The 26,414-nt window shown below is 33.7% G+C and overlaps 1 protein-coding gene across 2 annotated transcripts; it reads left to right on the top strand.

Annotated features, from left to right (window-relative positions):
• Window positions 1–60: 60 nt before the first annotated feature.
• Window positions 61–25,158, top strand: LOC111057399 (cleft lip and palate transmembrane protein 1 homolog). Of its 2 annotated transcripts, XM_039427782.1 has the most exons (12): window positions 81–400; window positions 7,675–7,872; window positions 9,695–9,850; window positions 10,893–11,096; window positions 11,579–11,696; window positions 12,038–12,140; window positions 13,150–13,230; window positions 14,325–14,482; window positions 15,517–15,692; window positions 16,994–17,240; window positions 21,079–21,246; window positions 22,483–25,122. In XM_039427782.1, exons 1-12 carry the CDS (start codon window positions 338–340, stop codon window positions 22,662–22,664), a joined length of 1,854 nt encoding a protein of 617 aa, XP_039283716.1. In that variant the 5' UTR covers window positions 81–337; the 3' UTR covers window positions 22,665–25,122. The 2 variants fall into 2 exon arrangements, with proteins under 2 accessions (XP_039283715.1, XP_039283716.1); XM_039427781.1 differs by lacking the exon at window positions 14,325–14,482 and having other exon boundaries at window positions 61–400; window positions 13,150–13,388; window positions 22,483–25,158.
• The last annotated feature ends 1,256 nt before the right edge of the window (window positions 25,159–26,414 follow it).

Genomic DNA, 26,414 nt, shown 5'->3' with positions numbered 1-26,414 from the left:
TTCCTTTTCTATCATCCTTATAATATGTTATTGAAATAATAATTTAATGTGTGTTTGTGTGCTGTTTGCAGTATGGATCTGATCAGCTGACTTGCAAATTGAATTGTCGTCGTAGAACTTCTTCTTGGCGTGAACTTCTGATGAGGAGTGTGTACTAATTATGCAATTTTATCAGTAATTCAAATTTAGAAATGGAAATAATTACTTAGAACTACCTTTATTCAACTCCAATATAAATTGGAAAATTGATCTTCCTTCTTGTGATAATTGGGCGTTTGCCTGTAAAATTTAACGTGTTATTTCAAATTGAAAGAGTACGTTATTTCTTACAAAAACCATGGCTGATGATAACTCTACAGATAGAGGCGATGGAACTGTTGCTGAAAATCCAGATCAGGAGGTAAACTATTTTTATAAACATGAAAAATTTACCAATATTATAATTTACAATTCAATTAAAAATATATCATTTTATGTTTATTCACTCCTTCAAAAACAGTATAACCTATAAGCAAAAATAGGCTATGTAACTTATAAACTAATTTTTATGCTGTATTAATTTAGTATCAATTAAATCTTTATAGTGTTGGCTTCAAATTTCTGATTACAATTAATTTGACGCATCAAACCATAACTAATTTTGCTGTGCGCTTGGTAATGAAAAATTACACGGTATTTTAATTTACCATTTCCTCTCTTATCTTTTCAAAAAAATGATTCAAACCTAAATTATACTTTACTGGCTTCATGTTATGTTTGCTTTATAAGTTATTCCAACTCTAACACACAGATTGTGACAATATAACTCAACATCAATCAAAGTGGATATGGCTACTTATTAATTTTTTTATTTATATCTATTCAGCAGAGTTATATTCATGGAAGAAATCAACTTTGAATGCAATAGTTATTGTATTAGGCCTACTACCTAACTTAACTTTCAGTACCAACTATTTTGCCTTATTAAAGAATTTGGTCATTTTTATGTGATTTTATGAACATTTCATGAATTTATCCCATAACCTTGTTGAAGAAAACTAATTGTCTTAATAATATAGGCTACCTTTTAGATGGTAAATATGCATTGAATACTTTGAACCAGATTATTTAATTTTAATTCTTCGGATTGAAAAGCGGTCTCGGTCATTGAACCAGAACTCCAATCAAAAGTATTTGACTTAATATTTATGACGTGTTTCTAATGCTTTTTGTCTGATTACCCCAAAATCTACATTCGCATCACACCACACCACTTGAAAAAATAAAAACAATGGAACCAATCCAGCAGAAGGAAAAACCTTGTTCGCTAAAGAAAGCATACCTTTCAAAACTAATTAAATCTTCCACTCTCAGTAAATATGAGAACCTAAATCTATGATTAACAGCATGTCATGTCCGAATCTTGCTAGAGATCAACGGTTCTTTGGAAGGTGCAATTCCGTAGCGACGGCTCGAGCTACGCGGCTAGAAGTGTTGCTAAAGAATGGGCCCGTTCTGTGTACATGGAATGTGGTAAATTGTCCGATTCACTATTTACCAGGTAAAAAGTTCCGCGTTCCATGGGAAGAGTTTTGACAGATTCTTTACCAGAAACCAGTTCCAAAGTTCTGCCCCCCAGTCGAAGAGTGGTAAATTGTCCGACCTGGTACAGTTCCAACTATCTGAGCTCTCATTGGTCGATTATTGTAGTCTGCTTGCTTCTCTGCGCACGCGCTGATAGTTTGTTTACCATAGCATAGCCATAGAATACATAACCAACAATATGATGTTTGATAACAATTCATTAAATGAATTTTTCTCTATAGAAAATTTGAGAGTAATGGAATAAAAGAAATGCACACTTTTCTAGACGGTAAGTTTGTAAAACAGCCTTTCTTCATTCACGCAGCTAGTAAACGACACATTTTAGTGTAAATCAACTTTATATGTGCACGCCAAAAGCTTGAACCAACGATTTTGAAATGGCGTTCCATGGGAACATTTTGCACTAGTCACGTGATGGAACAATTTACGATTGGAACTGGAACAATTTACTGTACCCAGAACGTACACAATTTCTTCTTAAGGACTAAATTTGTGCGTCACGTTCAACAGATAAGCTGTCAATAGCTGAAGTATCTAAAGGTGCGTACAGATATACGCGCCGCGAACATGAGCAATTCACTTTTAATCAGCTGACTATATCTGTATTTTACAGAAACGGTAAGATACAGATATAAAAAGCTTGACATCAGCTGATTAAAAGTGAATTGCTCATGTTAGCGGCGCGTAAATCTGTACGCTTCTTAACTGTACAACCACTGAAGATGTGGACTGCGTTGATGGGATGTGTCATATGAGGATCATGAAAACATGAAATAGCAGTGATGAATATCAAGATAACAATCCTTGCACCACCATACTTGAATGTATGGTTACTTGGCTAATGGGTCGTTTGATGGTCCCTCCTGTGGCTAAATGCATCAAGTAGTGACGTGTTCCTTAACGTTTTGTAAATGCATAAACATTCCATGAGCAGTCATTCTGATTAAAGACTATCGCTTGTACACTTGTATTCTTTTCCCCTTAAAATGAACGGGTAGGGATTGTTTAGTTACTAAAATTTTGAGGATGTTGAAGAAGTATAGCGTATATTCAAATATTTTTCTCTTTAAACACAATCAGCGGGGTTCTCCCATAAGCCGACGGTATTTCTCCATATTTTCTTTAATTTATTTATTCAAATAACAAAGAAGACTACAGGCACACTCAAATCAGTCTTCACTACAATTCACAATCATATTAAGCAAGCTGCTAAGAAAGTTATATGAAATTGAACCCTTTGAAGTTTGTATCAGTCTTCTTATCCATTGGTCGCTTCCACACTCACCGATTGTCTGCCTACATTAAAAGTCACGACACCCAGAGTGTCCTCCAATTGGTTTGTAATAGTGTGAATATTGAGAGGGTAGTATTGTAGTTGTTTTGTGTATCTTATATTATTATTCAGGTTTTTGAACTGGAATGAACTTTGATTTTTACTGTATGTTGAACCCTGCGTTTAGTCTGAGAATTGACTCTGTCTTGTTTGAATTTGCTAACTTGTTGCTTATAGTTGTCGAAATAAGCGCAATTTTCGTGCATTTTTCAAATGCAGTTTTCAATTTCTTGTCGAAAAAGCTACTGTATTTGGTAATTGTACGACCATTGACCTTTTTGCAGCTTTGGCTTTTCCACTGTCAACAAAAGACCAAGACAGATATACACTTACAGGATTAACTAATGATAAAATAAAGTACCAAGAATCTAAACAAATCTATGATATGGAAGTGAAAAAGAGAAGAAAACAACATGCCATAATCAAAATCATGCAGTCTGATAATAAAACGAAAGCAATTTGGAAACATGTAAATAAAGAGCGGAACAAGCAGTGCAGTCATTCCAAAAACATCAGCCTTGTTGACAAGGGCAATCAAATTATGGATCCACACTTGATCAGTAATATTTTCAATGAACAGTTTACAACACCAAACCCTCATCCTAACCAACAGAATAGTACTCAAATAGTTCCAAACAAAAACATACCAGCTCTCTTAACATTCAAAAGAATTACACAGTCTCATTTGGACATTCTTTTCAATAGACTTAAATCAAATAACTCAACTGGATTTGACGAGTTATTGGGAAGGATGATAAGATACTGTAAAAAAGAAATAATCAAGCCCATATTACATATTATAAATTCTTCTCTTAGTCAAGCAGCCTTACCCACAAAATTAAAGATAGCCAAGGTACATCCCACACACAAAAAGGGAGACAAACAAGATCCTAACAATTATAGGCCGATAGCCAACCTGCCCATTGTATCAAAACTTCTGGAACGAACAGTTTACGATCAGTTAGTCAACCATCTGGAGAATAATAAACTGATAACAAGTTTCCAACATGGGTTTAGGAAGGGGCGGAGTACTAACACAGCTTTAGCCGACTTATGCAGCACAATAAATGAGATCTGGGAGGATAAAAGGATAGCATCAGGACTATTTCTGGACCTCCAAAAAGCTTTCGATAATCTTGACCAAAATATACTGATCTCTAAGCTCAGACAGCTCAACATAAGCGAACTGGCCTTACGTTGGATCCAGAATTATTTCTCTGAGAGATTTCAGTACGTGGACATATTATACCAGAACGAAACAAGCTTACAAAACATCCACTCATCTATGAAGAAAGTCACTAGGGGAGTACCTCAGGGGTCAATCTTAGGACCTCTTTTTTTCCTTATTTATATTAATGATTTCCCAGAGCTACTTACAGAAAACAAAACGTGCATCCTTTTTGCTGACGATACTACCATTATTTTACCTACCAATCAGAAAGCAAACAATAGTGGAGTTAGCCTAGCATTTGAAGAAGCCACATCAATCTGCAATAGTCTGAAACTCAATATCAACAAGAAAAAGACAACGCTCATCAACTTCACACCAAACAACTGCAATAGTGAGGATGAGGAGTTGAGAGAGGACAGCATGCTGGCGGTGGGCTCTACTAAGTTTCTTGGTGTGATGGTCGATAAGAACTTGAGCTGGAAACAGCATTGCGACTACTTATCTAAGAAATTATCCTCAGCACTTTATGTGATACGACGAATAAGAAATACTACGGATGAAAAAACGGCTCTAACTGCTTACTATTCGCTGTTTACTTCGCACCTGCGATATGGGATTGTTGCCTGGGGAGCTGCACCCCAAAACTGTCTTGACCAAATACTTAGAATACAAAAAAAGGCAATAAGAACAATTTTTCAAACGAATTTAATTGAGCACTGCAGGCCTCTGTTTCTGGAAAACAAAATTTTTACAGTAATATCTATATACATCTTGGAAACTATAATACTAGCAAAAAACTCAAATCCACCTTTAAGAGGCAATCAACATAGCTGCAACACAAGAAATAAGACCAATATGAATATCACTCGGCACCGACTAGATAAATTTCGAAGATCTCCAATTTGCACAGGATCGCGATTCTTCAACCTTCTCCCGCTACATCTCAAAACTATTGAGAGCAAAAAATTATTTGTCTCAGAATTCAACAGATAAGCTGTCAATAGCTGAAGTATCTAAAGGTGCGTACAGATATACGCGCCGCGAACATGAGCAATTCACTTTTAATCAGCTGACTATATCTGTATTTTTACAGAAACGGTAAGATACAGATATAAAAAGCTTGGCATCAGCTGATTAAAAGTGAATTGCTCATGTTAGCGGCGCGTAAATCTGTACGCTTCTTAACTGTACAACCACTGAAGATGTGGACTGCGTTGATGGGATATGTCATATGAGGATCATGAAAACATGAAATAGCAGTGATGAATATCAAGATAACAATCCTTGCACCACCATACTTGAATGTATGGTTACTTGGCTAATGGGTCGTTTGATGGTCCCTCCTGTGGCTAAATGCATCAAGTAGTGACGTGTTCCTTAACGTTTTGTAAATGCATAAACATTCCATGAGCAGTCATTCTGATTAAAGACTATCGCTTGTACACTTGTATTCTTTTCCCCTTAAAATGAACGGGTAGGGATTGTTTAGTTACTAAAATTTTGAGGATGTTGAAGAAGTATAGCGTATATTCAAATATTTTTCTCTTTAAACACAATCAGCGGGGTTCTCCCATAAGCCAACGTTATTTCTCCAAATTCTCTTTAATTTATTTATTCCAATAACAAAGAAGACTACAGGCACACTCAAATCAGTCTTCACTACAATTCACAATCATATTAAGCAAGCTGCTAAGAAAGTTATATTAAATTGAACCCTTTGAAGTTTGTATCAGTCTTCTTATCCATTGGTCGCTTCCACACTCACCGATTGTCGGCCTACATTAAAAGTCACGACACCCAGAGTGTCCTCCAATTGGTTTGTAATAGTGTGAATATTGAGAGGGTAGTATTGTAGTTGTTTTGTGTATCTTATATTATTTTTCAGGTTTTTGAACTGGATTGAACTTTTTACTGTATGTTGAACCCTGCGTTTAGTCTGAAAATTGACTCTGTCTTGTTTGAATTTGCTAACTTGTTGCTTAGTTGTCGAAATTAAAGCAATTTTCGTGCATTTTTCAAATGCAGTTTTCAATTTCTTGTCGAAAAAGCTACTGTATTTGGGAATTGTACGACCATTGACCTTTTTGCAGCTTTGGCTTTTTCACTGGAAGTTATGCTCAACGCTCGTGGAGGGGGAATAATTTTCAGTGAAAATGCCACAGTTCGAATTGAGACGTAACTGGGAAAACATGTAACGGTGTGCGAGCCTCGGTCCTCTGATTGGGCCCATTTCCCATTCTGAGGGACAAATTGTTAAGTTTCCAGTTATCAGTAATTTTTATCTAGTTGAATAGGAAACCAAATTTTATAGAGTTAGTAGGAGTAGAATCAGGAAATTATTTGTGCGTGTGAGTTCAAGTATAGTGAGTTTCATTAAAGCGTATATGAGTGTTTCTGAAGAGCCCAAGTTTGAATATTGTTAAAAGAGGTGAGTGCCGAACTTTTATTTTTTTTCTTATCAAGCTCAAAATTTAATTTCATAGAATGATCGAGGCCCAAATTTAAATGCAGCAAGTTAGCAGGTTCCCAAAATGTATAGATTAAAAATTGAGTATGTCTTCTTGACCTGAATCGATCGCTGATTAACTTTGTTCTGTTTGAAAATTTGACATGTTACCTGACTTTTATTAATTCGTTCTACCTATTTAGAGTTCAATAAACCTGAAACTGAATTATATTAGTATTTTTCATTGAAGTTCCTGGCTCGTAGTTGCTAGTTGCTAAAAAAGGTGACAATTAGATAATGATGATAATCTGTGCATTTGAATGAACGAATCCACTAAAAGCTCCCAACCAATCAAGGATTCAAATAGAGATTTGATAGCATAATTTTGGTAAATATTATAGAAGAGAAGAAACATCCCCTCCGTTTACAGGTTAATTTCCACCAACAGCTGATTTTCAGCCAATGGGAGGACAATCGTGATTCGTGAGTGGTCCGGTCTTCAGCTAGTATATACTGTTCAGTCTTCAGCCTGTCAGGGACACGGAGGATAGTCATATGCTGAAAGCTAATCTTCATGCAGATATCACAAGGAGGAGACTTGAAATTGACATACCACGCTGTAGAACCAACAAGAAAAAGAACTCCCTATACACTGCGCCTGTAGAACGACCTGTCTCTCAGTGTGAAGAACCTGCAGGGTTTTTACAAGATTTTTATTTGCCAAAAAATAAAACAAGTTTACAATAGGCATCGTCAGTTCAACAATATTTTCATCTTTAAAATAATTGAGTCAATTTTTCACATATAAAATCATTAAAATTTAGATACTTATCTGTTGAGTAAAATCATCTAACCTTAAGCCATCCAGCAACAGTTCTTTTAAAAATGTTCAGCGGCAACAATCTAATTGATAAAGGCAGCCTGTTATATAGTTTACATTGTAGATAACTGTGGCTTTTCAATGTTTACTTATTCCAACTCTCGGTGTTACCAAATCATATCTATGTCTCGTATGAAATGTATGAACAGTATCATTGGAAGTGACCTGATTTAAGGATATTGCTATTAGTTTGTCCTTGTAAAGTACTCGTAACATTTATAAGTTTCCATTATACTATAACATTTTGTTGAATTTTGCAGGCAACAGCAGCTACAGGTAGGGAACAATACCAGCCGACCAAACTGGAGTCGTTTCTGGCGATTGCGAAGACGTTCATCCTGCGAGGTCTGATCATCTACTTGATAATGGCGTTCCTGCGCCGACCTCAACAGCAAACAGAGCCGGGTGCGGCCGCACCTCCTCAGGCCTTCAATATATTTGAGAACAGCTCCATAATGGTGAATGAAAATGATTACAGTGAATTATAACTGGCCACTTCGGTCTCCCTTCTAATGCAGTTTGTAGATTTGAAACCACTATTACAAAATGTTTAGTTCGAATTTAGTATTATACAAAACTGCATTAGAATGAAAATTAATGTATTCATCTCAAGTAAGCGAATTTATCATTGTACTGCATTACGATGAAAATTATGTATTCATTTTATGTGTTCATTAGCTTATCATATCACCCGTATTATAGTGCCAATAGTTATCAATCTGTTATGTTTATTATTGCATTTAAATAAGCTATTATAATATTTGGTCAAAGAATTATTAAACTATTATGGATTATTTGACTAATTATTACTCTTATAATCATGCTTGATTTATCATCATTTGCTTTCTTGATAAGGGCTACTCGTATTGAATTAACATAAATATTTAAGATCAAAGTGCCCTTTCCTCAACTATACTTTATTTCTCACAACATGTTTCGGCATTTTAAGTCATTGTCATGTCATTTTTTTACTTGAAATGATCTTAAATATAGAAACATGTGAAAAATGAAATGAAGTTGAGAAAAGAGTACTTGGCTTTTTTACTTTCAAGATTTATCATACTCCACAAGCGAAGTGCTTAGGTATCCCGTAATGATTGTGAGATATATTGTTCGAAAAGCTTGTTGACCTAGACTGTGATAATTTGTATGAAAATTTACATAAAAATGTGTATTTTTGAGAGAAAAAATGTTCGAAAAATTTTGGTGATGAGCTCAATCTCAACTTCAGTCTTACAGAGCTGGAAATCTTTTACTTCAGAGCTGGAAAGCTCGCTGATCTGGTCTGGGGTAATAAATTTATAAAAATTACAAGGTGTCATAAGTTTTGTAAGTAATGGTAAACTGGAGTTAATAAAATCAATATCTAGTTTCCAACTTCTATTAAATTTGATAGATTATAATCATCAATAAACGAAAATCAACGATTGACAGCAAATAATTTAGATACTCGTTCAATAATTAACTCTTATTTTTCATGAAGGAAATAAAATGAAAGGCCTGTGTTGGACGAGTTAACAGAAAGAAATAAGCACAGTGCAAATTAATTGAGTTCAATCATTAGAGCAGTTTAATAGTTAGTTATTCGCTCTTGACAACTTGACATTGCTTTTGGAAGTAGCATTACGAAATATCGAATTAGGCATTATAAATATAGAAGTAGCGAATCAGAAATATCAAGTCCTTCATTATTTATGAACAACTATTTGAATATACCACTCTTATCATGAAATAGAGTTTTTTTCAATAAGAATATGATACTACAGAGTCAGTTATGAGCTACTTTTAAAATTTTATTATTGAAGAAACTGGTGTCTTTAAAATTATTAACTTACTCAACTATTTGAATTCGAGTTTCTTCCTCAATGGATCAAATGCGAGTCAATGACTCATCGTTTTAAACTGTAAATTAATAACGTTCAAAGATGAACTCAATTTTTTAGTTTCTGAATACATGTTCACCAATAGTTCTCAAGATTGACTGAGCCGAATCTCTACAAATATGATTAAAAAACGGCTAAGGTACTGAAGAATGTATTCTAATTTATTCAAAATGAAAATTGCTCATTTGAGTTCATCAAACTTGTTTAGTGATTGTAAAAGATAGATCCAAGATGCATGCATGCTCACCAGTACTGATTGTTTCAGTTTTTAATGCTTTTCATTGAAAATGCATGACTTTATCCCTTTCTCAAATGTTCTCCTAATTGTTGTTTGATTGTAACATTTGTCGTTGTTTTTTCATACTAACATAAAGCTAACCAAAACCTTTTTTGCTAGGATATGTACGTATATTTGTCAGAAGATGAGAAATTCCTGAAACACGACGAGAGTAAGCTTATTTGGCAAAAGAACGGGTTAATTTATGGAGACTGGACTTCAGGGCAGAATGGAGATGGTACATACAATTTTGAAACAAAATTCCAAGCATCAGAGGTGAGTTGATTTTCATTTTCTTTGTGCATTGTTGTTTTTTATTGACTTGTGGACGTTACTATTTTCATCTTATAAGTTTGTTGTGTTCCCTCATATTATCCCATTGTGTTCCCTGTAATCATCCTTGAGATAGAAAGAATAATGAGATTTTTCGTGTGGATATCTTCAATTGCATGTAATATGACTCCCAAAACTGATTATATACTTCAAATTGCTAAAGAAAATCATCAATCGTTGATGCTAATGAAATTCTTGCATAGTATCTATTACTGTACACTCACAATAACCATTTTCATGACTGTTGAAGCTAATAAAAAATAATTTATTATAATTGAATGAAAAAGACTAAGAAATTGTCAAAAAACCACTGATTTATTGATAATTAGAAAGACCGGTTTCGGTTATTACACCATTGTCAATTTCTGATAAACTGATATGTTGATTTGTTTTTTGACAATTTCTTAGTCTTTTTCATTCAATACCATTCAATTACCACAATATCAACTTCTCAACTACACAAAAAAAAATTATAAGTTCAAAATCAGATTTTCAAACTCCGTGTTTTCTTCCACTGGTATGTTGTTTTGTGTGATTTGGGTTGTGCTTTAAATGTGATTTGGAAATAAGAGAATGTATGCTTATTTCAGTGTCATAATGTAATTCTATGTTTTATCCTTTTCTTTTCTACTTCCGGATTTATTTCTCCTGTAAATTTCGTAACTCCTTGAGAATCTCTAAGGATTCTCATTTGAGAATCCATCGCGGGCGGATTACTATCTCCACTATCTAGTGCTATCTCTATTATGTAATGTATCAACATTTTGAAGTTGCACACATGCTTGTGTTGGATGTTTAGTGTTTTAAAAAGAGCATTCCATTTCCAATCATTTCATGATTATGTGTTTTATCATTGTTGTTGAATAAACTATCAAAATCAAACAACCAAGACTACAGTTGACAATTATTGAAACTATAAAAATACTCTCTCTTCAACAGAAAGTTTTCAAGGATAATCTTCATATTCAAAGTTTTCTTTTTTCAGCACGTGCGTAACAACGGATCTATATACCTCCACGTTTTTGTTGTGAAGAGAGACAAGTTGGGTAAAAACAGTGAAAAGGTGAAGTTGAGTGGGAAGTATGTGACAAAAGCAACCAAACAACTCAACCGTTTCAAGAAACTCAAGTTTGTAAAAACTCAAAATTTGCTAACTGGCGAGACTACGCTCACTCCCGAGGAGATCAGGGTAAGTTCTAAACTAATTCACTTCTATCTTAAAAACCTTGATTCTATCTTAGGTCTATCAGACTGGTTTAATTTGTTCGAAGCTTTCATGTTACTTGTTGATGATTTATATACCTCTGACATCAATTGAGTTACAACTACTGTATTATTCTACTACAGGACCCCGGCTGATGTATTACAGTCGTGAGGCTTGAATGATATGTATTATTCAGGCTAGGTGGGACCTTTCCGTAGGAGACTCATCATCAACATAAAGCCATACGAATCTACTCCACTATAACTATTACATTTTGGATTTGATAATCAACAGATTAAAATATTATTTAAGCTGTGAAAATATTTTTTTTCAAAACTTATAACAACCAATGGAACATTGTATATTTGACAATAAATTATCAAAATGTCATTCGCTTCAATGTTAATTAATTAGCACTGTTTATCAAATATACATTTTTTTGAACTGGAACTTTTTTTGACTTTCAGAAAGCTGAGACAATGAAGCAAGAGATTGTGTCCCACTGGCATCCGAATATGACGATCAATTTGGTAACCGACTTCACTCCTTGGGTCCAGGGCAGCATACCTCCGCCTCTCAATGAGTGTAAGTATTTTTGTTTCAAGTTCTATGGAAGTTCTACCATAAAGGATGGTGGTCTATTTTTGTATTAGCTTACTATTTATTTAGGAATAGTTGCTAGAAATTTCAATTCTCCTTTCGCCCTGGATCTTAATTTTCTAATGCCTCTACTACACAAACGTCACATTCGTACATTCCATATCTGTGTTAGTTTCTGGTTTAGGAACAATAAATTCTCAGTGTCCATCAATTGATTGGATGATTTCATTGCAATCACATTAAAAACCACACTCAAGCTCTCAACAAGTGTTTGAATTTTATTAATGTTTTCATCTTTTGAGTTTAATTTTCATTTTAATTTCCAGATTTCGAGTTCGTTGGCACGGGTGAGCAATACAAACCACCAGTCTATTTCAATGAGTTCTGGAACATGATGCGTGATTATCAACCAATCAACGCCAGTACTACGTGAGTTCAGATTACATTCATTCTGATATTTTTCTAGTTTGATATCTTGTATTCTTCAATATTAGGACTTGCTAATAAAGAGCTCAATTTTATTTTAAATTTTAGTGGGATTTAAAATATGATCCATTTTGTTGTACATGTCAGGATATTTTTCTTTTTTATTGCGGATGATGACCACATTAGCTTATGGCTTGTGCGTGGGTAATGGAGAGTGAGAGGGTGATGTAATGAGATGATCAAACGTCCATGCCTACCAGCAGGATCCAGCTACCAACTTCATGCGCCAAAAAATATTTGTTTAAAAATCAATTACCACACACTTACATTAGGGTGACAGGTCTAAAAAATCACTCAATATGATCTATTTTTATTCAAAAATTGATTGAGTAACATTATAATATAGATTCCTACATGTAATGAATCTGATTTACAGACAGTGACCTGAAATGTATCTTATATATGTGACCCAAACAAGCAATTCTATATAACAAAATATATCTGATCTGATGTGAATGGAGTCTGATTTGAAACTGACCTAAAATGTATATGATAATTGTGACCCAAACAAGCAATTCTATATAATTAAACAAAACTGTATGTGATTTGCAGGGAGTTGCAATTGAAACTGACCTGAAATTTATCTGAAATGTGTACCTAACAAGCAATTCTATATAGTTGAACAAAATTCATCTGATTTGTAGGGAGTTGGAATAGAAACTGACCTGAAATGTATCTTATATTTATGTGACCCAAATAAATAATTCTATAGTGAGGTCCACGTTATAATGACAGTATTTGATTAACTTTGAGGTTGCTATCATTCGACAAAGAAGGTATTACTATCCTTTTATAGCTCCGCAACGATGCCAAATCTGTTTTTGGCAATGTAGAAATATAATTAATTAATGCAGAGGCAAGGCAACGCTGTTCCTCTATCTTTATCCACTGCCATTATAACGTGGTCCTCACTATATATAGTTACACAAAAATTTACCTATGTGATTTGCAGGGAGTTGGAACTGAAACTGACCTATCAGCCACTCTCTCTGCTGCGCTGGCAAGTGTATTCTGCGCAGTCGCAGTCGTCGAGGAACAAATGGGCGTCCGGCTTCTTCCAAGAGGAGACAGACGACGACGACCAAGACTCGATCAAGGAGGCACTGCTGGACACGTCGCCCTATCTCCTCGGCGCCACTGTCATTGTCTCCATTCTGCACAGTGTGTTCGAGCTGCTCGCTTTCAAAAACGGTATGTCGTCGAGTGGATTTTGTTCTTAAAATGCCTTTTAATATTTAAAATTTGTTTTTATATTGAAATCTGCCGAATTATTCATCTAACGCTAACCACTAACGTTAGAACATGCGTGATACACATGATGTCTTACAATGTGGCGTCAACACAGCGAAAGGCTGGTACAGTTGAGGCTAGGTTTTTGTATCTCCGATTTTTTGTTGTTTATTTTTTCTTCACTGCTGACTGCTCTAGTTGAATTATTTTTCTATCATCATAATTTGTAATTTTTCAGTGGTTTATCTATTGTAATAGGTTGTTTACTTCATGTTAGAAGACTCTGGCTGATGACAAAACATGCATGTTCTATGCCGTTAGTGGCGAGCCTTATATACAGAGGAGTCCAAAAAATGTGTACAAATTTTGACAGTGAATATCTTGCGCATTAATACGCTGGGATATGTGCTACGGCGGTCTGAAATGGACTTGAAGTTTTCGACGGTCTGAAACGGCCTCACAGTTTGTGGGTTACTCATGCCACACTATCGACAAAACATTGAACTACTTAGTAAGAAAACTACTTACAGATCAATATTTATAATTGTACGTTGTTTTGTTCTCCTCACGTGCACTGTCAATTTAGGTGTAAGCTATTCATTTTTTGGACCCTCTGTAGTATTTTTACAGACACCAGATTCAAGTTCATGCTGTAATGCAATTTATTATGCCATGAATCACAAAACTATGAATTTATACCACAACATTTATTAATTGAGCCATTTGTAGGGGTTGAGAAATGAATCAAGTCAAATTTTGCATTGTAACGAGGTATATTATAGGTTGGCAGAATATACTGCATAAGTTGCTAAGAAATGGCTGCCACTAGTGTGATACGATACATGATGCCTGATGAGCAACTCTTTCAACTATATTATAGCAGTCGCAGTCGTCGAGGAACAAATGGGCGTCCGGCTTCTTCCAAGAGGAGACAGACGACGACGACCAAGACTCGATCAAGGAGGCACTGCTGGACACGTCGCCCTATCTCCTCGGCGCCACTGTCATTGTCTCCATTCTGCACAGTGTCTTCGAGCTGCTCGCTTTCAAGAACGGTATGTCGTCGAATGGTTTTTTGTAATACATTTGAAATTTATTGACATTTTGTCGAATTATCACATAATCAGTCATTCTATTTATATTTTCCACTATTTCTCTGTTCTCCTCAATGAAATTTATTATGCCATGAATGCCGAAACTACTGAATCCTGAGTTTCGACTACCAGGGGGACTATTGCTTGAGAAAATACAAACTATAGTGTGGTCAACGTTATAATGCCAGTGGAAAAAGTTAGGAGAACATTGCCGATTTTCTCCCTTGCCACTACCCTCTATAGATGATAGCTGTTACCGGTATATCTGTTGGAATACCTGTTCCTTCTTGTTTAAAAAATCAAGTATATTTTATTCAAGAAAATATATTTTTCAATGATATCGTAATAGATAATAAATTTTTATGATTATTGAGATTGAATATTCTGTTAATTACATTTCTTTTAGAGACAAACAATCTGGCAACGTTGTGCAGATAGAAAAGGATAGCGTTATCTGCTTTTTGGGATGATAGACAAGGATAGCAACACCAATGTTAATCAAATACTGTCATTATAACATGAACCTCTCTATAGTGAGCTATTAGTTGCTCTTATTACGTTTGCATTGCTATTAGTGACCTGTTTTGAATCTGGATTCGTTTGGTTATCGTATGTCACATCGCATATCGCACTAGTGGGAACGTCTCCTTGTAGGAGATGAAACTTGTTGGAAGCAAAAAGTGTGAAATTAAAGATGTTCAAACATGAATAAATTATTTAAAAAATACGCTAATAGGACTTGATATCATTTCAATTACAATCATGTCTATTTCAGCCTCTATATTCATTATTATGCAATGAATTTCATTGCATTTAAATGTAAATTGAATTACTTCAATTTATTCTACTTTTTGAACTAATTTTACATCGATTAAACAAATTTATACTTGTCAATTGTTAAATTGTTGTACATATATAAGAAGGGTTAATTACGTGTTCATAAATTCAATTCATTCAAGTACTATTTTTGAGAACATGATCTTATATGTTCACAGATATCCAGTTTTGGAATAACAGAAAATCGTTGGAAGGTCTCTCAGTGCGAATGGTGTTCTTCAATGTGTTTCAATCCGTTGTTATTTTGCTGTACGTCTTTGATAATGAGACCAATGTGATTATAAAAATCAGTTGTCTATTCAGTCTCGCCATCGAAGTATGGAAGATCAATAAGGTCAGTGTTGTTGAAAGTAGTTCTTCTATTCTTGTAGTTTGATTAAACTTGCGTTAGGTAATATTTTACTTTCAAGAAAACGTCTATAGAACGTCATAGAGCTATGTGATAACAATTAGCAATTATATGATTTACTATTAATACTGTTCATAAAATCACATCGAGGTTAACATTTTTTCAACGTGATAAATACTATATTTAAATGTTTAATTAGTTCAATGTTAGAACTTTGATTTAGCTTACTTAATTATCTCCAATTCATTCAGAAGTGCGCATACATGTTTGATACTTTTTAATTTGAGATAAACCTCAACATTTGAATCAAACTTAGATACTTGAGTTTAATGCATTGTTTGAGTGTAAAAAATATTATTTTACTTTGAAAACACGTTATTTCCACCGATTAAGACAAGCAATCGGACATGTTAATTTTACAAGTAAAAGCTATTGTTCAAGTACAGTTTTCCTCTAGCACTCTATACTGTATTATTGTTTTATTTACAGTATTCATGTGCATTATATTTCAATAAATAGCTTACTGCATTTCCCAACATTAGGATTTTCTTGAAAATCCTAACTTTACCTATAGTCTGTTCATCTAAAGGAGAGACAACGACATAACGTTTGGAATTGTGTAAGTGTAAAAGTAATATAACTCATGTCAGCTATTAATATATAATTTAATATATGCATTTATACTTACACTGGCCGTCAGGCTCGCTTCGCTCGCCATATCCGTCTAGCCATGGGGCTCCGCCCCCTGGATCCCCGACTGGATCGTCCAAAAATGAGATCAGCGGGCTCGCTTCGCTCGCCTGCATTTTCCATTTGAGCATGCTTCATTCCATCAGAAAGTCAAAGTACTGAGAAAAACGTTGGAATAACGCTGATTTTGGGCGTATCTTGATGAAATATTAAAGTCACAACATTATTACACCCTAGCTGAGCTTCTGTAGTAAATTTAAACAATTTCTGTTCATTTGTTCTCGATAAAGCTGAGAAAACGCTGGAAAAACGCAGATTTTGGGCGTATCTTTGAAAAATTTCCCAAATCCGTTTCTTAGTGCTCCTATAAAGGGCCAACTGAACATACCTACCAAATTTGAACGTTTTTGGTCCGGTAGATTTTTAGTATAGATAGGCGGAAACTTTATGTTTTTTGTTTCCTTTCGATGAGCAGACTATAGGATTTTTTACTAAATTGTGTTGGAAAATTAGTGGATAAATATGGCGTAGCCTAGTAATACTAATACAATGGTAACTTAAAAATATACATTATTGAATGAATTATTTTGTTGTAGGTTATTGACATCAAATTTGACAGAGAAAACGCTATTATGGGCTTCATTCCCAAAATAACATTCACAGATAAGGGTTCTTATGTTGAATCCAGCACTAAGGAATACGATCAACTCGCCTTCAAGTACTTATCTTGGGCTCTGTACCCTTGTCTGCTCGGGTATGCCGTTTACTCCCTGTTGTATCAAGAGCACAAAGGCTGGTATTCATGGGTGCTCAACATGCTTTATGGATTCCTGCTGACTTTTGGTATGTGCCAACTTAAATTCCTGATCAATATCAATAACTAGTAGTTCTGTGAACAGTAGACCTCACGCAGTTTTCTCATCCAAGCAAGCTTCATAAAAATTATATTGAAACCCTACCTTATAGAAATAGACACGGTCAGACATCTGTGTAATGCATGCGATGAATAACTTATCATTTGTCAGCTGATTGATTATGAATAATTCTATAGTCTGATTGATCCTATCTTCAAAGTAGATGATATATATAGTGATATCAGAGTATGGAGGAATTCCTTTTCTTTTTATATTATCCTTGAAATGCAAAATTTAAAAAAAAACCTTGTGTATACATCAACGCGCAGTTGAAAAAGGAATATTCCTGTCAAGTCTCATCGAATTCTATCAACGCGTTTGGCCGTAATCGCGTTACATACAGACAGACAAAAGCAAATTGAGTTGAAACATAGACCTCACTACGTTCGGTCAATCAAATCTTGTGTATGTGTGTTATGTGTTCCCTCTGTGAAAGAGAGGGTATAACTTGAACCAGCTAAAGGCCGTATACAGATGCTCAGTTTAAATTGAGTCTAGAGTAAACGCGTTTAAACTAGAACGCCGTTTAAACCACTAATTGGTATGCTGAACAGAAACAAATTGAACGTTTAGCTTAAACGGCTTTATTGAAACACATATTGCTGAATTAATAATTATTATTAAACGAAAATCCAAATTAAATGCTGTAATTCACCCCGAAGACTTCTGCTACTGCAAATATTGACAACAGGGTAAACAGCTAGATGGAAATTCGATGAGCTTCACTATTCAAAAATTATCCAGAGATTGTCAGTTTGTTGTAAGGGTAAGCATTCCTGACCGGCAATTAGGAGGTACTGGGTTCGATTCCCGGGCTTACAAATAATTCTTGAATGGTAGCGCTCTTCGAATTTCCATCCAGCTGTTTACCCTGTTGTCAATATTTGCAGCAGTAGAATAATTCTTCGGGGTGAATTACAGCATTTAATTTAGATTTTTGTTTAATTATAATTATGAATGCATTTGAATAACTGCAATATCTCAGTAATTTCCATCTGTAGACATATTGCTATTTTTTTTTATTGAAAAAATAAAAATACAATATTACATAAATAAATTAATACAATTTTAACATTGAATGCCCTAAAGGTATTCCTGTATTGGGCATTAACAATATTTTATAGGAGAGAAAAGACGTCATTTAGACGCCAAAATTTGGGCGTTCGCTTTTGAGCCAGTTTAAGCGGCTTTTACTGGCTGAATATGGAATAAGAATACGAATCCACGGTTTAAACTCAAGCTTACCATTGATGGGCTGGACGCAGTTTAAACCGAGCATCTGCACACTGTCCTAAAACTTTAATAGCATTTTTTAAATTTCATAATTACAAAATCTGTACTCTGAAAATACAAGTTGAGACTTGTGCATCTTTCTAATCGATCAAATACCGCGTTGCCATATTGTGTAAAATTGAAACTTTCTCATGCGAGTCCATGTGATTAGGGTGTGTGCACACAGCGCGCGGTCAGGCGTTTCGAGTTCTGCGGTCCATGTTCTTACATGAACCCTATGGTGGCAGTCAAATACATGCGTCTAGATTTCTCAATTGAAGATAAATTGAATAAAAACAAGATACTATCAGATGGAGAGCTATAGTGAGGTCCACGTTATAATGGCAGTGGATAAAGATAGGAGAATAGCGATGCCGCCGATTCTTTGCATTAATTAATTATATTTCTACACTGGCAAAAACATAATTGGCATCGTTGTGGACCTAAAAAACGATAGTACCACTGGCTTTGTCGAATGATAGATAAGGATATCAAAACCAAAGTCGATCAAATACTGTCATTATAACGTGGACCTCACTATAGATTTAATAATATCCTTCCAAATTCCGAAGAATTTCATAGTAGTGTCTAGTAGCATAGAGGAAAGATATCATAAGAAGATATATCCCATGGTATAGAGCGTTTATGTTTCAAATTTCAAGCCGATTACTATCGACTAATGTCTATTATTAGTGTTTTGTTGGGGTGAGAATGTAAGAACGGCACAGTATGAGGGACTACCAGCGTCACATAGCTTCACGAAAAACAACTACTAGGACTATCGGTTTGAGTAACATTGAAAATTGTAATATAAACGCCCTCAACCATCGGATATCTTCTTATGCTATCTTTTCTCTATTCTAGTAATATGTGGTCCATCAATTCGTGATTTGCGAATTATTCTCATAAAGGCTAGTGGTAGTACATTACACAGACATTCTTTTCTCTTGTCTATTTACTAGTAATTATTGTACTCTACTAAGGTATTAATGTGCATTTTTCATATTGAATTCAGTTACTGTATTTTTATTATTCTATATACGACTGTATATTTCTTCTATTTTTCATATTATTTCATTTTTATAATTAGCTAAGTTTATAATTTCTTCTTTTTTTCAAAATTGTATTATGTTGAAATTTTTTGTATTGTGTGAAGGAGGCAAAATGGGGATTTACCTGTTTTCTCCATGAATAACTAAATAAATAATTAAATATGAGATTCATTTCAATAATATGATAAGTAACTCTCTCGTAGTAATTCAATAACAAACTTTATTTTCAATTTATTCAGTTGTTATGAACTTGGAACTCAGAACGCCCGACCGCTCTGTGTGCACTCACCCTTAAATTTATATGATAATGCTGCATAGGCTAACACAGTGTTGTCACATGTTTTGAAAGGGCTTGCATAAGAAAATTACAATTTCACACAAATCTGGCAAAGCCCAAAATTTGGTTGGCTGGAAGCTTATATCTCTACTGTTTTCAGACTAATGTTTTAAATTCTTAAGTATTATTATAGACTGTTTAGATAGATGAACGGTTTTCTTGATTCAAGTATTTTCATAAACTAAACATAATTCTGTTTACCTACAGAGACATGAGACTCTCATCCTCCACTCAACGTCTAGTATTTAACTTAGTTTAGCCAAGTGTAAACTAGTGTTTAATACTCTTCAATCTCACTTTTCATTACAAACTACTTGTTAATGTACACTTTATCAATACTTTAAAAACGACTTATCAGTCTAAGGGCCGTTTGCACACTGAGAGTTTAAACTAAATTTCATTTTAAACTGGATTAAATCCGTATCAAGTCTAGTTTGTTATAATGTATTTCATTTTGAGTTTAAGCCACCAGCTGATTAAATCGAGTTTAAGCTTTGACTGTGCAAACGGCCCTAAATATTCATAAGAGTGTTGAAGAAGGAATTGGCATCCGAAAACGCTCCACATTGTGTGTAAAAAGGTTTAACTCGTTCACTTATAGTGAATAACAAATAATTGTTATGCTGTTTATTCTCATGTAGTTAAAGATTCATTCTCCTTCTTCTTACTACTGAACTTGACATATAATTCTATAACTCATAAGTAGAAAAACATTCAATCACTGGTATGTGATTGTTTCATATAAGAAAAGAATAAATGCCTCTTCAGACTGAGAAATTATTACTTTTTCACTTATTTTTGTTCAAGTCTTAGCCTACATTACAGCGAATTCTGTGATTTCTCTCTTTTCTCATTTCTCATTTATTTACAATGCAAATGACACTAATGTAATAACGTCGGTAGATAAAATAATAAGGTAGTCCTTGTGCTATTTTTCTTCCAAATTTGTAGGAAACACAGTCCAAGATGAGGTTAGAATTTCACGAGAACAATTTTTAAAAAATTCTAGTCTCAAATAAATCTTTTGTTAGAAATTTATTTAGAATATTGAAGAGTTGATTTCAATCCTTTCTGTGATTATCAATCAACATTTGAATTATTTTCAGGTTTTATAATGATGACACCCCAACTATTCATCAACTACAAGTTGAAGTCTGTCGCCCATCTTCCCTGGAGAATGTTATCCTACAAGTTCCTAAACACTTTCATCGACGATATCTTCGCTTTTGTCATCAAGATGCCTACTATGTACAGGCTAGGCTGCTTCAGAGATGGTAAGAACACAACATAATCATTGATCAAAATCATAAATCAAATCAATAAAAAAATAAAATTGTCTAGAATTTCCATATCAATACATCTCCTTATTAATCGGGACACATTTCCTAGTCGTTGTAGATTTTCTGAAATGTTGAAAATCAAATTAAGTTGTCTTGATTGTGAATATCCATACAATCTCCATATCAATCGTGGCCATCATTTTCAATCTCCATATCATTTCCTACATTCTCCTTGCGGATATTCTATATACTACCATTGAATTTGAACAGCAGCATTCAACTTGAAACTCAACTGCTGGCTTGAGGGAACGCAATTTCATTCCATTTGAGAATATTTCTTAGACGACATATTTCATTCCATTTGAGAATATTTCTTATAGTAATATTTGTAGTGTATAGTGAGATCCACGTTATATAATGGCAGTGGAGAAAGATAGAACAACGTTGCCGATCCTCTGTCTTGTTAATGCCTTGTATGGAGGGCAACTGATACCGGTTTATTGATGTAATATTAACTGTTGATTCTCGTTGAAAATAATCAATCATATTTTATCAAGCTAGAAATTGTATTTTTCAATTACTTCATAATGAATTTTTATAATCAAGATTAAATATTTTGTTAATCAATTATATTTCTACATTGTTGAAAAACGATGTGGCAACAGAGAAAATCGAGAAAGAAATATGTGAATGATAGACAAGGATAGCGATACAATCGCTAATCAAACACTGCCATTATAACGTGGACCTCACTATAGTATGCTGTTGATCTTAATAGACAGTTGATTATAAGGTTATATATATATCACAGTTCCCTTGATTGGATTAAGGTTAAAGTTTCCAAGATTATATTATGAAACCTCCATTCCCAATGTACAGAGTGTAACTTTTATGTTGTATATAAATTTATTCAAAGAAGATACAGAACTATATTTAGTCTTGTTTTAACAGAAAACACATCATGTTTTTATTATCATTGTTGATGGATGAGAATAAACTTTCATTCCCAATAATTAATAGTATTTTTTTTAAATAAAAATTTGTTTCTTGTTCTGGATTAGAAAATGTGACTCATAGTACACATCCTTCATCTCTTCTCTCCATTCATGAAATCATCATAAATAATAAAAACCTTTGTATCATCATTCATCCCCTCACTAGACTTAAAATACTTCTAGAAAGTTGCATTTGTGAATAAATAAATAATTTACTCTCCTCTTTTGTTTGCAGACATAATATTCTTCATCTTCCTCTACCAGCGATGGATCTACAAGACCGACCTGACCCGAGTGAACGAGTTTGGCTACTCGGGAGACATGGAGGGGGATTCCCCCTCCCCTCAACAGCCAGCAGTGGAGGGGGCGTCTGCCAACGGTGCGCCCAAAGCCATCATGGACAAGAAAAAAGATTAATGACGTCACAAAAGCAGCAACATGGCCGCTCTATCGACAGCAGTATTGTGGCAATCGTATATAGTCCGGCTTCTCTGAACGTGTTTCACAGCCTTTCTTTACAATATTATGCTTATCAAAATAGATTACACAAGCAACAATCTAAATAATCCTGTTGTTGAAACTAAATAATCTCTAAAATTTATGAAAACATATATTATGTCGAAATTGAATGTTGTAGTTCTTGTTATGCTTGGTGAAAGTTAGATGAGAACAAATAATGGTTCAATTGTGACTTTAATAGCTGATAAAATGATATAGTACAATGTTTTATAACGATTGAAGTTTTTGCTACTATTCTTTGCATTATGCAAAATATTGAATTATAATGCATATTATGATTATGCATACATATTGGAACGCCTGTGAAAATATAATTGTACTATGAAATTAGCCAGTAAATAGTAATGTAGAATATAATATACATATTATATCTCATAAACACTTTTTTCTGTTCTTATTCTTACATTATTTCAAGTTGATTATTTCCAGTAACAATTCAGTATCTTGAATCAATATTTCAATTTAAGAATTCACCTATTATCGTCATGAGAGGTTTAATCGGTTCCCTAAACTTCAACTGTTTTAAGTACATGTAGTTCTAATTATATAAAAATTAAAACTTGAAGTATCCTATTTTCAACATTCTTTTACTTCTCACTATTTTATGAGAACACAAGTAGCCCTTACCAAGAAAGTGAGTAGTTCCAAGTACAGTATACAGTATATACATATTTCGAATAAATTTAATTTCATTTAATTTGAAAGCAATACTTTTAAACTAATACCCCATTAAAATCCGTTGAACACTCGACAAGAACTAATACAGGAATTCTAGCAGAGCAATTTTGAATTCCAAAATAAATAAAACACAATATCTAACCTTTTCTCTGACAGATTAATATTACAATTTTTGAAAGGTGAAAAATTAACTCGATTGTAACAAACTAGGAATATTGCAATAATTAGTGTTTAATAAGATTTTGTACACGATTTGAAGATTTTAATAATCCAATCTACGCACATACAAATTTTGTGAGTCTGATTTTGGCATTGATAAAATGAATCTACTTTCACTGTCATCTCTTGTATAATTCACTGACCACATCAAAAATGTTCTTGATTTATATTTTGTCCAAAATTAAAAGATTGAGAATTCTTTTAGTTCCATTGATTCAAGCTCGATAATAAAACAGATTATTAAATATTTTGTCTTTCTGTTATAATCTACTGTAGATTATAATATATTTCATAAGATTATTCCTTATGAAGAATCATTAAGTCTTGATAATTCCATAATCTAATTATTACTATAGTAGAAGTTAATGATAAATATAATATTTGATATTATTTGTGCATTTTAACAGGTGCGTTATTCATTCACTCGAAATTTGTTCTCTTACTACTTACTAGGTTTATTTTCAAAGATTTATTTTGAGCACAATGTTTTCAATTTTCATTCATTTGTTTCTGTGGTAGCTATTATCTATTTTTATATGAAAGCATTATATTCTTTAATTACTTATCTGATTTCATGCATATTCAATTCAACATTCGAGCTACAAAATGTATTATATTTTTTAATAATATATTAATTTCACAGAAGTTTTCCGTGTATTAAGATGACACTTGAAAAATCATTATTCAAGTCTGATGAATTTGCTTGTCTGATTATTATCAATGCTCGAATATTCACTTTTTTGTATTGCAATATTATTGGTTTTCTCGTCTTCAACTTGCATGTAGCTATTTGTACTTAATCAAGGCTTGATTACATACATACAGTTTTTTCAACATTTCCAATGTTGATTTCATTGAAAAAGATATTATTTTATTTCATTGTTTTTACAGGGTGTCATAGCTATCATACTTTTGTTGTGGGTTCTGAATTAGAGTCCTATGATTACTTTCATTAATGATCATCCAAATTTGTGATGAATTTCGTATTTTCACAAGAAAACAATTGAAATGTTTTTTCTTTGTAACGGTAATGAAACTGAAAGAAGTGAAATTTATTGTTTAATTGTTTTTTCAAATGTCCATTGCCGACTTGTCATTGTGTTTAGTGTTCTTCAATTAATACGAATCACCCCTGATATGATACCTGATTTATTCTCCTGAATTTCATTCAACTAACTGTTTCAAATAGAATTTTAAGAAAACATTTGTTAGGAGAGGTGAAGCTGCATTTAGTTTGGTTACTTTTTATTGAAAAATACTCTTCAATTTGATATATTTTTAGTTTGGAATCACTCAAAGTAAGACTGTGGTGACTTCATTTGTTTAGTAGTTGAAATATCTGTTTTGTTAGGTTGTAAAATTAAGTAATATTAGATTTATATCAGTTCATTTAAAATGGACTGAGTTTGTGTAGCTACTCCAGTTTTACTGGGGAATTGTTTTTACCAAATATCATGTACTGTTCTAAGCAAAAAATAAATGTTTATCTACTGGATTCATTGCATTTGGATCATATATCTCAATCCTACTATTTATCATCAATAGCACTGTGATTTAAATTAATTAATACTAATAGTATTACCGTATTAATATTAATACTTATCAGTACTAAACTGATGTACTACCATTTTAAACTGATTAAAAACAAATATCAGCCACTATGATTACCGTATATTTAATTTTACTATAACTTGAATGGATGAAATTTGGAGGTTTTAATTTATTCACTTGGACAGTGTTTTGTGTTGATCCACAGCCATCCTTAAGGCGAATGCACTCAGTATCAGACAGGCGAAGAGATATATCAAACGTCTGCATTCAGATGGGAGTAGACATAAGGACGTCTATGTGCGTTGTAACATTCGAACACTTGCCGAGGGATTTTCCTCAGTCTATATGCATACATAAATATCTGCTTTTGTTTGCGTTTGCACTTAAAGTGGATGCAAATGTGTCTTACGTAATTCAATCTAATATCTAACTTCGTAATTCAGCAAGGTCAGTTGGTAGCATAAAATTACAAACCATTTTTGATTCAACAGATTGAAAAGAAAAAATGGAAAATTATACAGGTTCAATTATTTTCGACTCCCTATTACTCATCAATTAAACTAAATTATAAAATAATCACAACTGAAAAAACCCGGGAAATAAAAATACTTGTAATTTTTTTCTTTACATGTACCTATCAGGTAAATATAAATCAGGTTACTACCAGTTGAATATTAGGATGTATACTTCAGGGTATTTTACAAAAATTGAATGTTACATTGAATTTTGGTGATGACAGACAAGGATAGAATACGAAATTCATCAGCTATCAGGTGATAGCCTTGGTGTACTGACAGTCATCAGCCATTACATCCTCCTATGCTTGGTGTATGTCAAGAGGATACAGCATACTCTAGCTGCCCGTGGTGACATTCACCACCACAACACCAGGCGCAGTGAGCTGTTGGATATCCCCAGGAAACGCCTCCACCAATCACAGACCGGTTATTGGATTTCTGTCCTGAAATTCTTTAACAAGCTGCCTAATGGGGTGAAGCAGTTCGATGAGGCCGCCTTCAAGAGAACCGTTCTGAAGCTGCTGTGTGACAAGTGTAAACGATATGATTAATGAGTGATAATTTGAATTTTTATTGAAAGCGAAATTTCGCTGCCATCTCAACGATTACACGCCATTTCGCTGCCATCTCACGTAGAATTACGTGTTTTGAGTTTTTTGACGCCTTCGATCCCACAAGTGTG

The sequence above is a fragment of the Nilaparvata lugens genome, chromosome 5 (genome assembly GCF_014356525.2).
Source record: "Nilaparvata lugens isolate BPH chromosome 5, ASM1435652v1, whole genome shotgun sequence".
NCBI classification, from domain to species: Eukaryota; Metazoa; Arthropoda; class Insecta; order Hemiptera; family Delphacidae; genus Nilaparvata; species Nilaparvata lugens.
Note: the sequence above shows the minus strand (reverse complement) of the source record. Positions and strands in the feature narration are given on the sequence as shown.